The sequence below is a fragment of the Salvia splendens genome, chromosome 6 (genome assembly GCF_004379255.2).
Source record: "Salvia splendens isolate huo1 chromosome 6, SspV2, whole genome shotgun sequence".
NCBI lineage: Eukaryota > Viridiplantae > Streptophyta > Magnoliopsida > Lamiales > Lamiaceae > Salvia > Salvia splendens.
Window position 1 is genome coordinate 2,607,940 of NC_056037.1, and position 17,230 is coordinate 2,625,169.

The following is a 17,230-nucleotide window of genomic DNA, read 5'->3' on the forward strand; positions in this document are numbered from 1 at the left end:
TAATACGATGTACATGAACAATAATTAACAATTGTTTGTAAATAATGACTCATCCCTCTCACCTTTAATATATCGCCACGTCGCTTATAAACTAGCCACCAATTCGATTAAATTACTAATCCCTATAATGATTAAGTCAATGACGGATCTGATGAAAAATGAACAATGGAAGTGAATTTTAATTTCAAAGGACTAGAGATGGAGCTTCAGCACCATGGGGTCAACACCTACCCTAAAATTAATTTAATAAAATTTTTCGACCTTTAGATATTAAATATCAATTTCACTTGAATTTGTCATTAGACCATTGCTATCATATACCAAAATTCATTTTTAGTGTAGAAACTTCTTCAATCCTATTGCAACTCTAAATTATCATTTTCTTTTTTTTGAGATATATGCTCAAAAATGATGTCAAATTTGAGTTTGCAATAAATAGTTGAAGTAAAATTATTTTTGGATTTTGTATATACTTAAAAATATATTTGAGTTTAATGTAAATAATTGAAGATGCTTGATCAACTCATGTCTACTTAAAAAACTTTAGTAAAATTTTCGGCTTACCAACATGGTCGACCCCGACTCCATCTGAATTATCCGGTAAAGAAAGTCAACCCCGGTCCCTTAAATCAAAATCCAAGGGAAGATAAAACAAATATCCTGTCGGTGGGTCAGTTGCTAGGAATGCCTATGGCTACAAAGAGATTTTGAGATTGAAATTCATGATAAGCTTATATTTGTTGCATAAAGTTGTTTTGGATAATCTCCTCGGGAGAAAATTATATTCAATTAGACTATTTTACTCCAATAATAAAAAAAACCACAATCTCTGTGTCTCATTTCACTAGTCCTTAAAGAGTATTCACAGTGGAGCGGACGATAGTCCGTCCGATGCATAGGGCGGGCTATCGTCCGCCACTACAGCTCCACGGACTATGCCATTTCCTTCCTCCACGCCCTATGCATCGTCCGCGGACGATGAACCATTTTTTGCATCCTCCGGCCTATCCTCCGCTCCATTGCGGGGGTAAGGAGGATAGGTCCGTACGATGCACACATTTTCATTTTTAAAATTTTTTTTTGTATTTTTTTCTATATATATCACCAATTTTTTACTTCATTTCATACATTTCACTCCATTCTCTTCCTCATCTCAATTTCTTTCTAAATTCAATAATGAATTTTGACAATTTTCGATATTTGCAAGCATAAAATATAAAAAATAAATACTGACCATAGAATTTGCCTTTAATTTGTGGTATTTTTATATTTTTTTTTGCTAATTGATATATTTACAAATATAAAAAATAAAAAACAAATACTACAAAATAGGAGTTAAAATTATAGGGCAGACTATAGAGCGTCCCACTATAGATGAAAGGGTAGGAGAATAAAATGCTGATGTGACGGAGGATAGGGCGGGCTATAAGGCGTCCCATTGTGGATGCTCTAAAGCTACATTCCGTTTACAAGAGAATAGTATAGTAACTTCTTAACGATAATGAGAGATCATTTTGAATGAAAAAATCTGAGTAGTCGAGATAAAGTTAGTAAGCACTTGTAAATTCGAATTATGTTGAAATGCTTGTTAGATCAATAATGAATTTTTATATTAAATAATGATATAAGTACGTATTAAAATGAGACATTGTCGTTAGATATTAGTAGTAGATTTTTATTTAAAATAATGAAATATTAAAATAAGAGTATATGCAATTACGGTTGTTATAAACAGTAGAGGGAGAGTTCTGGAAGAAGACTACAAATACAGCGGCAGTTAACATCAATCCTCTCACCTGCATCGTTTTCAATCCATTTTCAAAATCATGAAGCTACAGAAAATGCGAAGCCACCGCCAGCAGCAGCAGGTAACCAACGCATTCCTCAATAATTTTCCGTTTTTTTCTCCATCGTTTTGCTCGTTGTTTGTCTACGTTTGATACTGCACCGAGCAGCTAGATTCTACGTTATTTTCGCGAACACATGCGGTGCGTGTGTGAAAATGGACGATAAATAGCGAAATCCTCGCGGTGTAAATCACTCGATTTTTTTGGTGATGGTGATTTTGCAGAGATGAAACGTTGTGTTTGGGGTTTTTGCAGGTGTCGTGGCGGCGCACGGTGCTGCGCAAGTGGCTCAATAAATCGACCAGCAACTCCGATTACTCAGCTGACAGTGACTTCAGCTCAGACTCCGATTCCGATCAAGGTCATTTTCGTCATTCCTGATTTCATTTACAGTCCATTTCGTGCTTTTTTATCAAGTTTTTTTTTTCATGTTTTTTCTTCAGAATATTGTGAGAGACCAAAGGAATCCAGGTTCAAGCACGAAAAACATGATAATGTGAAGTTTGATACTAAAGGTATACACTCTTTTCATACTGAATTTCAGTGAAATTTGAGTCAATTTTTAAAGTCAATGTTTGTTTTGATGTAATTTTCGTCAAGGATATTTATCTTTGTTTTTGGATTTTTCATTTTTTTCTTTTTCTCCATAGAATTTTGTGACGGGCCCAAAGAGTCCAGGTTCAAGAATAAAATAGCTGAAGAAATGAAGATTGATGCTAATGGTATGGTATTTTTTTCAAATTCTGAAAAATATGTATTTCTGAGTTAATGTTTGGAAGATGTCTGATGAATTTCGAGAATGAAAAAGCTGATTTACTGACGCTTCTGATGTTGGAATAAAATGTGTATTTGGATGAAATTTGGGGTAGATTTTTCTTGAAGCATAAGCATACTACCGTTTCTCTTTATCAGCAGATTTGTGTATCACATTTGCACATATATAAGCATAATAGGAGATAAGCTTTATGGCATCCCAGTCAATGGATATATATAGGTGTCGTTTCAAAATATCTGGCATCAAAGATTCAGCTTTTTATGCTACTATAGTGTGATTTAGTTTTTAGTGTGTTGTGATATTATGTTTCCAAAACCAATATTTGAATTCGTGGTTTTGTATCTTGGTATGTGTCTGCTGCCAAACTCAGAGGCTCTGCCAAGGTTAAGACGGCGAAATTCAGAGACATTCAGAGCTCAGTACATTAAGCCCAAGGAAATCAGGTAAATTTTTCTTGGTAAAGTTAAGCACTAGGTTAGCTTAGCGATTAATGAGATCTTCATTTTGATGATCTTGTCTTTGTTTTACAAGGATATGTGCAGCCACTTGGAATGTTGGAGGACTTACTCCTGATGATGACCTCGATCTTGATGGTTGGTTGGACATTGCTGAGCCTGCTGATATTTATGTGATCGGGTAAGTTTAGTAACATTACTCGATCGAATGTTTGTTTTTTATAGTCTTATTATGCATATTTAAACAGATGTATGTTAGATCCTCTCTCTTATTTGTAGCTGTCAAGTCAATTATTGTGTTTTTAGATTGTTACTGAGTTTTTCTTTAATGAAAACTTGTGTCAACTTAAATCATTTTGGTGTTTGACTTGTGCATACGTCTACAGGTTTCAGGAGATCATACCATTGAATGCCGGTAACATATTTGGAGCTGAAGATACCCGTCCTGTCCAAAAATGGGAAAACATCATTCGTGAAACTCTCAACCGAGTTTCACCAATGAGTAGGTTCAAGAGCTATAGTGATCCTCCTTCTCCATCTAGATTTCAGCCAACCGAGGATGCCTTAGTTATAGATGAAGAAGTTGCGCTTGAATCAGACAGTGATATCGAGGAGGCAATCTACCCTGTGAATGAGCATACATCTGGTTTTGATGATGGAGGAACTGATTTTGATTGTGATGATGCCTCTTTCCCCGAGGACCCTGTTAGCTTTGACAGGGCACTGGAAAAGGAGTCGCTGCAGTCGTCTTCCTCCAAAAGATTGGACAGATTGCACTGCTTAAAGGTCAATGATTCTGAGGAAAATGTTGAAGAGTCTAATGCTCATTACACTAAGATATTATCCAAAACACTTAGTGGTACAGAAAAGATAGGCTTAAGCTGGCCAGAGCCACCACTTGATCTTCTCGGTCAGCATATTATGGAGAAGTTTAATTCCTTCGGTTCTTCAAAATCCTTCAAGACTCTCAAATCTTTCCGGACACACAGCTCTTTCAAATCTAGTACGATAAATGAAAGGTCAATGGAGTCTGACTTGAAAGCATTGGCGGAAATCGACCTTGACTCCCTAATAAGCCGGAAAAGGAGGCCAGCCTATGTTAGAATAGTGAGCAAGCAAATGGTAGGAGTTTTTATTACAGTATGGGTGCGGAGGAGCTTGCGAAGATATATACAAAACGTGAACGTGTCTGCTGTTGGTGTTGGTGTCATGGGCTATATTGGCAACAAGGTTCTTTCACTCTTCCAAACTTTTGAGTTTGATGAATTTTTTTGTATTAAACTTTTTATAACTTAGGCTATGCTCGGATTCTTGTGATATGAAGCTTATTTTGACTCTACTTCTATCTTTCAGGGAGCTGTATCGGTTAGTATGTCGGTACATCAGACGGTCTTCTGTTTCGTTTGTACTCATTTAACAGCAGGAGAAAAAGAAGCAGATGCGGTCAAGAGAAATGCTGATGTGCATGAGATTCATAGACGAAGCCGCTTCAACTTTTGCTCTGCTATGGGGCTTCCTAATAGGATATATGACCATGAGTAAGCATATGCTCTGCCTCATCATGTTTTATTATCGTCTTCACTAACTTATACGGCGTGGTAATTTCTACAGCTAGCTAGTACAACATAAATTGCTTGGACTTTTTTGTGTTTGTGTGTGTGTGCGCTTTCAAGCATGAAGACAACCGTCGTTATGTTGTTGCAGGAGAATTATTTGGCTTGGTGACCTTAACTATCGAATCAACTTGCCTTATGAACGAACGAGAGAGCTAATATCCAAGAAGGACTGGTCCAAGTTACTTGAGCAGGATCAGGTCAGTAAACATTGAAGTTCATTAGAAATAAACCACATGAAACCTGTTTGCTTTCTCTTTGCTCATCTAAGTTAGAAAAACATATAATAGCAACATTCAAGACGACTCAAGTTCATAAATTAAGTTCTGCTGATACAACAAGTAATTAAGCTGATTAATTATTCGTCTGCAGCTAGCGAGAGAGCTCAAGAAAGACCGAGCATTTGATGGATGGTCGGAAGGTTCCCTGAGCTTCGCTCCAACTTACAAATATGAGTTAAATTCCGATACTTACATCGGTGAGGACCTAAAATCTGCTAGAAGAACACCTGCCTGGTACACCTTTTTTCTTTTTCTTGTCTAACTGTTTTTCTATAAACATGTATCATCTCATGAAATCTACAGAAGCTATAACACTGTGAACTGTGCAGGTGTGACCGCGTCCTCTCCTTTGGGACGGGAATGAGGCTGTTGAACTACAGGAGATCTGAGATCAAACTATCCGACCACCGCCCAGTGACTGCCTCGTACATGGTGGAAGTGGAAGTATTTTCTCAGAAGAAGTTGCAAAGAGCACTCACTTTCACTAATGCAGAAGTTGAAGAAGAGGATATTGTCATGGATGTGGGAGTTAATACTGGATTACATCTGCCAATACTAGAAGAGGTGAGTGGTTGGTTACTCAAGTAAGGTTCGGTCTATAATCTTGTATATTCATGTCGGGTTATATATGCAGGATGCGTCGTATTGGGAGCGTTGAGGCCATGATCGAAGAGGCAGCAAGTGATCCCTTGAACGGGCGATGTTCGTTTCTTTGTTCCGATTTTTGGAGGTTAGGATGCGGAGATGGCCTGCGTATATTTATGGCTCAAGTCCCTTGTCATATGTTGAGTACTAGCAAAAAATGTACTAGTATCATTGCCTATGTATATCTTCTTTCTTTATTTATTGTTTTTCATTTTTAAGAAATCTATTTGTATATCTAAATAACGTGTTGAAGTTAGACTAAATTATGGTAAAAAAAAAGTGAAGGTTTTGTTGCCAGCATATTACTACTAAAAATGGTATATACTATGTAGGAGTAGTGATCTATGGCAAATGCCCCTTAACCAAATAACTAGAGAACAAATCATAGCCACAAGATCAAGAAAATCAAGGGCTAGTATTAATTTTCGAATTTAAGGGGAAATTAGTTCTCTCAATCACAACTTTACTCCATAATAACAAGGCAGGGGTATAATGGTCATTGCATATCTAAAAATAGGATACGTAGGCAAATTAGAATTCATCTCCTCTTCTTCTCTTCTCCATCCTCATCACCGCCTTGTACCTGCCGTTGTCGCAGCGGCGGCAGGAGATTCAACCTCATTGTGCGATTCAACCTTTTCTTCTCTCTTCTGCAAAATTCGCGCGATTCAACCTTCTCGTCGATGTTGGCGTCGCCGTCGTCACGTTCTGCAGGAATCGGACGCTGAATTGGAGGAAAAAGGCGTCGCTGATGGTGGAATTGGATGCTAGAGATGAGCGAATCCAGGTTTTGGAAAGGATTGTGGAGAAATTAGAATCGGAAGATTTGGCGGAGTAGGAAATGCAGATGTGCTTTGATGAGAAGGAGATGGTGATTAGGGAGATCGGCGGTGGAAGGAGGTGGATGGTCACAGCCATTGCCACTGCTGCTGCTGTCATATTCTACTTCCATGCTCACAGAAATCATTGATTTTTGTTGATTATAGTTTCAGTTTTGGATAATTGTTGCTAAATAATGCACTTAATTTGCTTCAATTTTGTGTTTGCTGCACTGGCATATATTTTTGATCACTACTATTATGAGAATTTGATTTCTTGAATCTTGATGGTGCTTGAGTTTGGAATTAGATCACTTCATATTTATGTGTTGTTCTTTGTGTTTTGTAAACAAGAGTGAAGTAAAATAAGAATAAGAGTGATGTAATTTGTAAACAAGAGTGAAGTAAAATCAGAATAAGAGTGATGTGTTTTGTAAACAAGAGTGAAGTAAAATCACAATAAGAGTGACGTGTTTTGTAAACAAGAGTGAAGTAAATTAACAATAAGAGTGATGTGTTTTGTAAATAAGAGTGAAGTAAAAGAGTGATTTGTTTTGTAAACAAGAGTGAAGTAAAATCGGAATAAGAGTGGTGTGTTTTGTAAACAAGAGTGAAGTGTTTTCTGAACAAGAGTGAAGTGTTTTGTGAACAAGAGTGAAGTAAAATCAGAATAAGAGTGATGTGTTTTGTGAACAAGAGTGAAGTAAAATCAAAATAAGAGTGATGTGTTTTGTGAACAAGAGTGAAGTAAAATCAGAATAAGAGTGATGTGTTTTGTGAACAAGAGTGAAGTGTTTTCTGAACAAGAGTGAAGTGTTTTGTGAACAAGAGTGAAGTAAAATCAGAATAAGAGTGATGTGTTTTGTGAACAAGAGTGAAGTAAAATCAGAATAAGAGTGATGTGTTTTGTGAACAAGAGTGAAGTGTTTTCTGAACAAGAGTGAAGTGTTTTGTGAACAAGAGTGAAGTAAAATCAGAATAAGAGTGATGTGTTTTGTAAACAAGAGTGAAGTAAAATCATGCTAAGAGTGATGTGTTTTGTAAACAACAGTGAAGTAAAATCATGCTCAGAGTGATGTGTTTTGTAAATAACAATTATTAGTATTTCCTTCTTTACAATTAAAAAATAATAAACCAAGAAAGTCTACTAATTTAAGATAATTGCAAAGTTCGGCCGATTGATTGCTAAACACTATTTTCCACAATTATAAATAATTTAAAAATGTTCGGCCTATTGATTGCTCAATAGACAAATAGTTGTGGATTTAATATTTAAAGGAGAAAATAAGACCAGAACTTTGAAACTTCAGGTTGAAAACTAGGCATGTGGAAATAAATGATTTGCCCCTTGTTTTAACTTCTTGCCTTAGCATGATTGCAACGGCAGAATTAGAAGCGGAAAGCCTACAGAAAAATCACTAATCCCAAACTATAATCCGCCATTAAATCAGAAAACGTTGAAGACAGTCAGAATCAAGTCCCCATCAACATTACTCACTCTCTCACTACCAGCTTCGAATTCATAAATCACACGCTGCTGAGCTAGCTCATTTTCTTCCACATGTCCTTCGTAGCTGGTTTGGTGATCAGATTGGTTGTCGGCTTAGCCCAATCGCAAACGCGCCGCGCTGGATCCTCAGAGATTTCCCGCCGACGCTGATCCCGGTGAGTCCGACGTAGAGGTACAGCCACCGACGGACGATGCATACATCGCCGGAGCCGAAGAAGTCGACGAGATCACCACCGACGGCGGCGGTGTAGCCTCCGGAGCCGTCTAAGAAGGCGTCGGAGTGGGCGGAGCCTGCGGCAGCTCCGCCACAGAGACAGCTAGCGCAGCGCATGGATTTCACGATGATTATATGTTATTCATGAATTCACATTGATGTATTGAATTCCCAAAATGCCCTTGGACAAGTTTTTTTTCATAAAAATCTGAAAGTTTATTTAAGCCATAGGATTAATTTGGAGTATTAAGATGTGTGGCTGAGATTTGTTCTCTAGTTATACACTTAAGATTAGTTATATCTTGATCACTAACCTACTATGTAGTGGTGATAGATAGCAGTAATAGTAGTAATAATTATTTACTCAGGGAAGGAGGTTTCGTGCCCGCATTTTACTAAAAATGTTATACACGAGAAGAGACTCTACTTTTATTTGTAATGGTGATAAATAGAATTAATAATTACTTTTTGTTTCCAGCACTTTTAGGTGTTTTTTTAAAATATTAAGATGTTATTAATTTTAATAGACGCGGTGAAATGATAATTGTGTGTCACTATAATTGATTTTTAAATGATGTCGTTTATTAAAAACAAATTATAATTAAATAATAAAATCCAAATTTCATGATTAAAGATGAGTCTCTAAATCCTATTCCTTTTTTGAGTAAAAATTCCATGATCCTTCCATATTAAATTGGCTTAGTGACTTGGTGTACCTCACCAATAATTCCTTGATAAATGAAAATAAAAAAACTCACATGCCAAATCAATTAAATACAAATTTGCACAAAATAGACATTCATTAATCATGAAAAGTGACAATATATTACTACTATTAAATAGTAGTAGTATATAGAATACATTGATATAATAGGCGTGCAATATACTACTCCTACAATATTCTCCGTATATTGACTTCTTAATGTAATAGTAGTAATATTTTATATAAATAATAATCACATTACATTACTTTTTATGTCAAGAAAAAAATTATATTACAACTCTTTGATAATATTATTTTTAAGATTTTATTAGTGAGACCTATTTTTCTTATTTTATATTTATATATTTTTTTTCTTGACATGTAAAGTATAGTAATATGATTACTTTTTTATGTGTAAAATATTGCTTCTACCCCCTCCGTTAAAAAAAATAAGAATATTTGGGACAACACGAGAATTAATGCATAATTGATAAAATAAGATAAATAATGAGAATGATAGTTAAAATAGTATTAGTAGATAATATGACACACATTATTATTAGCGTTTAATGGTAGGCCCTAATGGTATATATTGTAAATAAATTAATGTTAATATGGGTAATGAGTTTGGGAGAACTTTCCATAAATGAAGATAATTTTATGGGACGGACGAAAAGGAAATTGTCCTTATTTTTATGGGAAGGGGGGAGTATTATATTAAGAGGTCAATATACATATATATAATGTACTACTATATTGCACGCCTATTATATGAATGTATTCCATATTTAATAGTAGTAGTAGTAGTAATATAATGCCACTTTCTATAATTAATGGATGCCTATATTGTGCAATTAGTATTATTGAATTTTTGTTTAATTGATGTGGTATGTGGTTTTATTTTTTCTTTTTTATTTTTCATTTGCCAAGGAATTATTAGTGAGGTACACAAATCATTATGCCAACTTGGTATGAAAGGATCATAAAATTTTTACTCTCTTTTTAGTTCAATTAATGAGTAAAATAAATTGTAAAGAAAATACACTGGAAAGGAAATAAACTAAAAAAAATCCTAATTGAATATAATAGCCAACAACTTTCCATTTACTTATTCTAATTAGTACTATTAGAAAAGTAAATAAATATCAAAACCATAGAAAATCTAATTTTACAGAATTAATTTCAAGCATGTATATGAATTAAAAATATATACTCCTAATTCAATAATATATTATGTTTGATTATATATCACGAGAATAAATTTCATATATTTCCATAAATTTCATATACTCTATTTCCTATATTGAAAATATCATAATACGTAGTACTACTATTTATTACTAATAGAAGCATACACGCATCTTTCATATGGTGCATGACCAACTCTCATAAGCAGAAACACCTCTCTCTCTCTCATTCAACATTTCAACTACGGTGAAATACAGATTTTCATCAATCATATCTTCTGGAGCGGAGGTGAGTTACTTGTCTTGAATTTCTGCTGTTTATACGAACTAATTAGTACTACGTGCACGTGATTGTTCATAATTGTTTGTGATATTGAATTTTTCTCTGTGTTTTTGGAATTTGTTGTTGAATTTGGTTTCAAACGGCTCTGCTTAGGGTTTTAAGCAAATATTTTAGTTCGCAGTGAGGAAGTGATCACTGATTGGGGTTTTGCAGGGATTTTGTTAATCGGAAGTACTACAATTGAAGTAATATGATGGGGCGAAAGAAAATTAGTGGTCGTGGTGAATCAAAGAAGAAGTGGATAGTCGTTGTTAATGAAGGCTGGCTTGAAACTGGATCTACCCACTGGTGCACCTACCAAGAGACCTCTGTACCAGAAGAAAAATCAAAGCCCCAAAACCAATCTAATGGTGCAGCCATTTCTGACAATGGGGAGAGCGCAGATGCAAAAGAGATCCGACAAGATGTTGTGTATGAGTTGGGTTTTGTTGAAGATGATGGTGATGAAGAGTGGGATGCCAAAAATTTGGGATGAAGCAGACTTGAAATTGACAGGAACTGATGGACAAGTTGATTCAGAACCCGAATCAATTTGCTTGTGATGAATCCGCGAATTTCTGATGTTAGTAAATGCTGGAAAAGAATACAGATCACGACACAGAGATTTACGTGGTTCGATTTACTGAAGTAAATCTACGTCCACGGGAAGAAGGGAGGGCAAGATTGTATTGCTTGATCTGGGATTACAGCTTACAACACAGACTTGCTATATGATGTTTTATCTCTAGAGAGCTTAACCCTGTCTATCAGATCTAAGTTCTATTTATATATTGAACTAAGATCGTGGCTTGCATCACCACCCTAAGTCGTGGATGTCGTGTAGGTCATGGCCTAAGATCGTGGCCTGAGTTGACACCACGTGGTAGTGGGTGTGTTGGAAGTTGTGGAAATCCTGTATGGGTCCACTAACTCCTTGTTCGGTCGAATACTGAGACCGAACTGCTTTGGTTGCAGATCTGAGAGTAGAGCTTGATGCCGACCTGAGAGCAGAGCTTGATTGGTTGGCTTTTACCGAGCTGTAGGCTGAGGCCGAACTCTTTGGTAATGCCGAACTCATACTCTTCCTTGGGCTTTGGGCTGATGGGCCGTTGGTTGCCGATCTGAGAGTAGAGCTTGATGCCGACCTGAGAGCAGAGCTTGATTGGTTGGCTTTTACCGAGCTGTAGGCTGAGGCCGAACTCTTTGGTAATGCCGAACTCATACTCTTCCTTGGGCTTTGGGCTGATGGGCCGTCACTGCTGTTGGGCTTGTTTAGTCCGTACCCCATCACTACCCCCCCCGAAAGACGAAGTGAATCACTTCGGCGAAGCGAGTCACTTCGGCATTCTGGATAAAGGTACGGGGGAGGCTGACGTCAGGGGACGTGCCTTGCACGTGACTGCATTAAATGCGACAGTAAAATCCGGCCGTTGAATCCCGAAAAGGTGGGATTCGAAACGGTGCGACGATTTTGAAATCTTCGCCGAATCTGATAAATACCTCCTTTCTTCATCATTGAAGCACTTTTGCGACTGCTTCTTCTGCACTCTATCTCCTTTGAGTAAAAATTTCCTTCCGCTTTCAAGAATTTCTTCAGAATTTCTTCAGATTTTGCAAAGAGTAAGAACCATGTCTTCTTCTTCTTCTTCCGAGTTAGGTAGCGGTAGGAAAGGGGGCAAGGGGTCTTCTAGCCGGAAAGAGTCCGGAGAGAAGACTGTAGAATACTTTCACAGCGTCTTGAGTAAGGACACCGTGATATCTCTACACGAAAAATATCTTCTTCCCGGGGGGAAGGCGGTGGTTCCCGACGATGATCATAGGGCTAACGACCCGCCGGAGGGTTATGCCACCGTTTACGAAGCCTGCTTAGAATGCGGGCTTCGTTTCCCTCTTCCCCCACCTTTTGTAGAGCTTCTTGATTTTTTTCAACTCCCTTTAGGTCAGGTGACTCCGAATTCTTGGAGGCACTTGTCGGCTTTTGCTGCCGAACTCCGTAGGCTAGATAAGGATCTGTCTCTGCGGGCAATCCTTAATTTTTTCCAATTTAAAAGGAAGGGATCTTGTTTTTACTTGATCCCCTTACAGCCTTTTAGGGCATTCTGCAAAACCAAGTGGCCGAAATGGCAAAACCGCTTCTTTTTTTATAATAGGACGGCGGCTCCGGGCTTTCCCTGGAGAGGGCCGAAGTCCGTGATTCCTCATCCTCGGTTAGAACCGTTGGCCGAGCTCGAGGGCGAGCTCAATAAGATTCCTATGATTAGGAAACAATACTCGGAAACTGAGCTCGTCAAGGGCGACCTCGTGTTCAATATCTCGTCTTCGGACGAAGAAACTGAGGGTGAGGATTTCTTTTTTATGCTTTACTGCTTTAGCAGCGAAAACTAACCTTGTTTCCTTGCTTTTTGGCAGTGTACATGCTGAATAAGATTAGCCGCAAATCTTCGGAGTCCAAGGAGCCGGAGAGGCCGAAAACCACCAGCTCGGCGTCTGATGCCGAGAGGACTCCGAAAAGGCAAAAAACCTCTTCGGATCCGAAGAAGCCGGAGTCGACTTCGGCAAAGGGGAAGGGGAAGGCCCAGAAGCCCCCGAGAGCGCCAGAGAAAGACGTGGTCTTGGCGCCTCCTTCGGAACATATCTGTGAGCCGTTTTTATGGCCCACGGACTTCGCCGAGGTGAATTCTCTTCTTGATTTTCTGGCCTTGCTTTTTTCCTGTATTTTTTGTGGCCCCTTTGTTGACTTTTTTCTTTATCCATTTTCAGATGAACGATATGCTCTCCAAGCTCGTCGCCGTCGAACTCTCCAAAGCGTCCAATGACTATGCTGAGATGCAGAGGAAGTTGGCGGCTGCTTGTCATCGGGCCGAACAGGCTGAGGCTAACTTTGAGAAGGCCAGAGCTGCTAGGATTTCGGCCCAGGATGAAGCTCAGTTTGCCAAAAACCAGCTCGTCATCCAGCGAGAGCAGACGAAACGGAGGGATGCTGCCGCCGTGGCTGCCCAGGGGGAGGCTCTCCGTGTTTACACGGAGAAACTCTTTTTGAGCAGCCAGTTCTCGGCCTTTGTCGGTAGTCTGGTAAGGCTAATTACCGATAAGGGCGAGCAGGGGGCCGACGTCGTGCTGCCTCTGTACAGCCGAGAGATAGCAGCTCGGCTTCAGAATCTGCCGCTCCTTGAGGAGCTCGCTTCATCCTCGGTCCTGCTTTCTGCAGACCGAGTCCGGAGTTGTCGAGCTGATCGGGACGAGAACCTGGAGGCTATCTTTGCCTCCGTGGGACCCGTTTCACCCGCTTCGACTTACAACGGAGAGGGTGAGGCCGAGCCGCTGGAGCAGGAGACCGAAGTCGAGCGGGCCGGGCATCCGGAGAAGGAAGCCGATCAGGAGGCGGAGGCGAGGCCGGCAGGATGCGAGGCCGAGGCTGAGGTAGCTCGGGAGAAAGAAGCTGAACCAGACCGAGGAGCCGGAGACGAAGCTGGCGGAGTATGATTTCGTCTCCCTTCTCTTAGTCTAGTTTCTTCCTTGTAAAATGGCCTTGAAGCCCTCCTAGTGTAAAAAATTTTCCTTGTGAATGAAAAATTCTCTACACTTGTCTTCGTATAGCTTTTCGTACTCGCCTTTATTCCTGTTGTATTTTACTATCTGCTCGGTACAGCTGCCGAACTAACATAGCTGCTTTGCACTCAAGGAGATGGAGATACTTCACTGGAAACGGCTGTACTCTTCGGCTTTAGACGAAGCTGAGAAAAGAGCTATAGCCGATCAGACGAAGAATGACGAGCTTCTGGCTCGTTTAGTGAAGCTGGAGGCCGATAATAAGGACTTAGAGTCCGATAAGAATGATCTGGAGGCCGAGCTGAATACGACCATTGCTGAGAGGACTGCGTACGAGGATTACATCCGTGTGCGCGGGGGAATGACCATATCAGATGTTCAGAGTCGAGTTGACGAACTGTGGGAGGAATATCATGTACTCCGGAGGAACAATGCGCTGGAGAGCTCGGCTTGCCAACAAGTCGTGAAATCATTGCGGCGCTGGGCTTCTCGGTACGACATAGTTCTTTCCCGGCGTCCCTCAATTGAGAGATTCCTCAGGCATTTCCCGCCAACAGATGCTAGTACTCCAGCTCAAACCTCTGATTCACTTGCTCAAAACCCTACTCCAAGTCAGCAACGAACTCAGGGACAACCGGAGACGCCAAGTCGAGGACGGACTGAAGTTCGCAGAGGAGCTGTGGTTATGAGTGAGCAAGATCGGCAAATGCTTCGTGAAGAGACTCTTCGCCGCCGAGGTGCTAGGGCTTCCCGGGCTCAGAGAAGAGGTGGCAGGTCGATTAGAGCATCTCGTCGACCTGCTTATTCTGCGGCTGCCTGGAACGCCCGAACTCAGCTTCACGAGGATTTTGTGAATAGATGGCTCAACTTTAGCAACCCTGGACAGTAGAATAGTCCTTTGTAATAGCGTAACGCCATCTCGTAGGGTAGCGGAGTTGTGTGCCGAACAAGATTTGAAAAATGAAATTTTGTTTTCGCTTCTAACACTCTGTATTTACAGCTTAGCGAAAAAATTTCATCGTACTTGTCCTCGGTCTTATGAAGTAAACTTCTTTGACCGGACTTGGTCCTTGGTCTTATGAAGTAAACTTCTTTGACCGGACTTGGTCCTTGGTCTGATGAAATAAACATCTTTGACCGGACTCGTCTTTGGTCTGATGAAATAAACATCTTTGACCGGACTCGTCTTTGGTCTGATGAAATAAACATCTTTGACCGGACTCGTCTTTGGTCTGATGAAATAAACATCTTTGACCGGACTCGTCTTTGGTCTGATGAAATAAACATCTTTGACCGGACTCGTCTTTGGTCTGATGAAATAAACATCTTTGACCGGACTCGTCTTTGGTCTGATGAAATAAACATCTTTGACCGGACTCGTCTTTGGTCTGATGAAATAAACATCTTTGACCGGACTCGTCTTTGGTCTGATGAAATAAACATCTTTGACCGGACTCGTCTTTGGTCTGATGAAATAAACATCTTTGACCGGACTCGTCTTTGGTCTGATGAAATAAACATCTTTGACCGGACTTGGTTTGTGTTCTAATTTGGCGATTTTTGTCGCTGGGATCGAACTTTCCCTTGTCCTAATTCGGTGAGTTTTATCGCGTGGATCGGGCTTTCCCAGTTAACCGAAGTGGTCTTATGCAGTAAACCTCTTTGACTAGACATGGTCGTCCTCGGTCTTATGAGGTAAACTTCTTTGACCGAACTTGGTCGTCCTAATTCGGCGAGGTTTATCGCGTGGATCGGACTTTCCCTTGTCCTAATTCAGGCAAGTTTTATCGCGAGAATCGGACTTTCGTTGCAGTTCGTTTCAGACGAAGTGCTTGATTCTTAAGCTGAATTGCGGTCTTGTATCCTCTTTAGAAGCTTGGACTTCACAATCGTTGGCTTATTGCAGTTCGTTTAAGACGAACTGCTTGTTTAAGCTGAATTGTGGCCTTGTATCTTCTTTAGAAGCTTTGACTTCACAATCGTTGGCTTATTGCAGCTCGTTTCAGACGAACTGCTTGTTTAAGCTGAATTGTGGCCTTGTATCTTCTTTAGAAGCTTTGACTTCACAATCGTTGGCTTATTGCAGCTCGTTTCAGACGAACTGCTTGTTTAAGCTGAATTGTGGCCTTGTATCTTCTTTAGAAGCTTTGACTTCACAATCGTTGGCTTATTGCAGCTCGTTTCAGACGAACTGCTTGTTTAAGCTGAATTGTGGTCTTGTATCTTCTGTAGAAGCTTTGACTCACAATCGTTGGCTTATTATATGTTCTAAAAAGGGGATCAGCCTTCGAAGAACAAGATACCTCAGCAACATTTGTAAGAGACGACACGCACAGAGACAGACAAAACACACAGACAAAACGCACAGAGACAAACAAAGACCAAGCAAACCTAAGAAAGCACATTGACCGAACAGGACTCAAGACTGACTGACCGGACTGTCTCTTACAAATGGAACTTTTTGAGGTTGGAAACGTACCATGTTCGGGGTACTTGTGCTCCTGACACGTGAGTCAATTTGTAAGACCCTTTGCCGAGGACTTCTGACACCCGATATGGACCTTCCCATGTGGGTTCGAGTTCGCCCAGCTTTTCTGCTCGGCTTACTTCGTTGTTTCTCAAGACGAGATCTCCCACTTGAAATTGCAGCTTCTTCACCCTTTGGTTGTAATACCGGGCTACTTGCTCCTTGTACTTGGCTGCTTTTATGCATGCCAATTCTCTTCTTTCTTCGGTAAGATCTAGCTCGGCTCTCAGTCCGTCCTCATTCAGTTCTGCTGAGAAATTGAGTTCGGGGACTGGGTACGCCGATCTCAACCGGAATCACGGCTTCAGTGCCGTACACCATCGAGTCCGGTGTGACTTCGGTCATTTCGCCTGCCTCTGACTCCGGCTGCTGTGATTGCTATACTTGATGGTGCCGAACTGATTGCTCTTTTAAGCGCAATCTGCGAACACACTTGCTCTTTTTCGATCACCTCGGATGACCGCTATCCTTCCTTTGGTGGGGAAGGTGTTCGGCGAGGAAGCCTCTGATCGCTATGATCGGGCTTCTTTTTGTCTTCTCTAGATGAGCTGTCTAAAGACCGTTTTCGACGGTCTGCCTCATCGGCACGAGAAAACTTGTCCGCAATGTCCCACATCTCTTGAGCTGTTTGCGGACTGCATTCCACGAGCTTTCTGTAGAGAGCTCCGGGCAGGATTCCATTTTGGAACGCCGAAATGACAAGTAGATCGTTGAGATAATCTACTTGTAGACATTCCTTGTGGAACCTCGTCATAAAGTCGCTGATCTTTTCGTCGCGACCATG

At 40.2% G+C, this 17,230-nt stretch overlaps 1 protein-coding gene across 2 annotated transcripts; it reads left to right on the forward strand.

Moving 5' to 3' along the window:
- The first annotated feature begins 1,739 nt into the window (after positions 1 to 1,739).
- LOC121806837 (type IV inositol polyphosphate 5-phosphatase 3-like) lies at positions 1,740 to 5,913 on the forward strand. 2 transcript variants are annotated; one of them, XM_042206997.1, is made up of 12 exons: positions 1,740 to 1,868; positions 2,103 to 2,208; positions 2,291 to 2,362; positions 2,498 to 2,569; positions 2,993 to 3,065; positions 3,154 to 3,258; positions 3,464 to 4,307; positions 4,431 to 4,615; positions 4,782 to 4,890; positions 5,063 to 5,205; positions 5,301 to 5,535; positions 5,606 to 5,913. In XM_042206997.1, exons 1-12 carry the CDS (start codon positions 1,827 to 1,829, stop codon positions 5,627 to 5,629), a joined length of 2,010 nt encoding a protein of 669 aa, XP_042062931.1. In that variant the 5' UTR covers positions 1,740 to 1,826; the 3' UTR covers positions 5,630 to 5,913. The 2 variants fall into 2 exon arrangements, with proteins under 2 accessions (XP_042062931.1, XP_042062930.1); XM_042206996.1 differs by lacking the exon at positions 1,740 to 1,868 and adding an exon at positions 1,877 to 1,988.
- Positions 5,914 to 17,230: the final 11,317 nt, after the last annotated feature.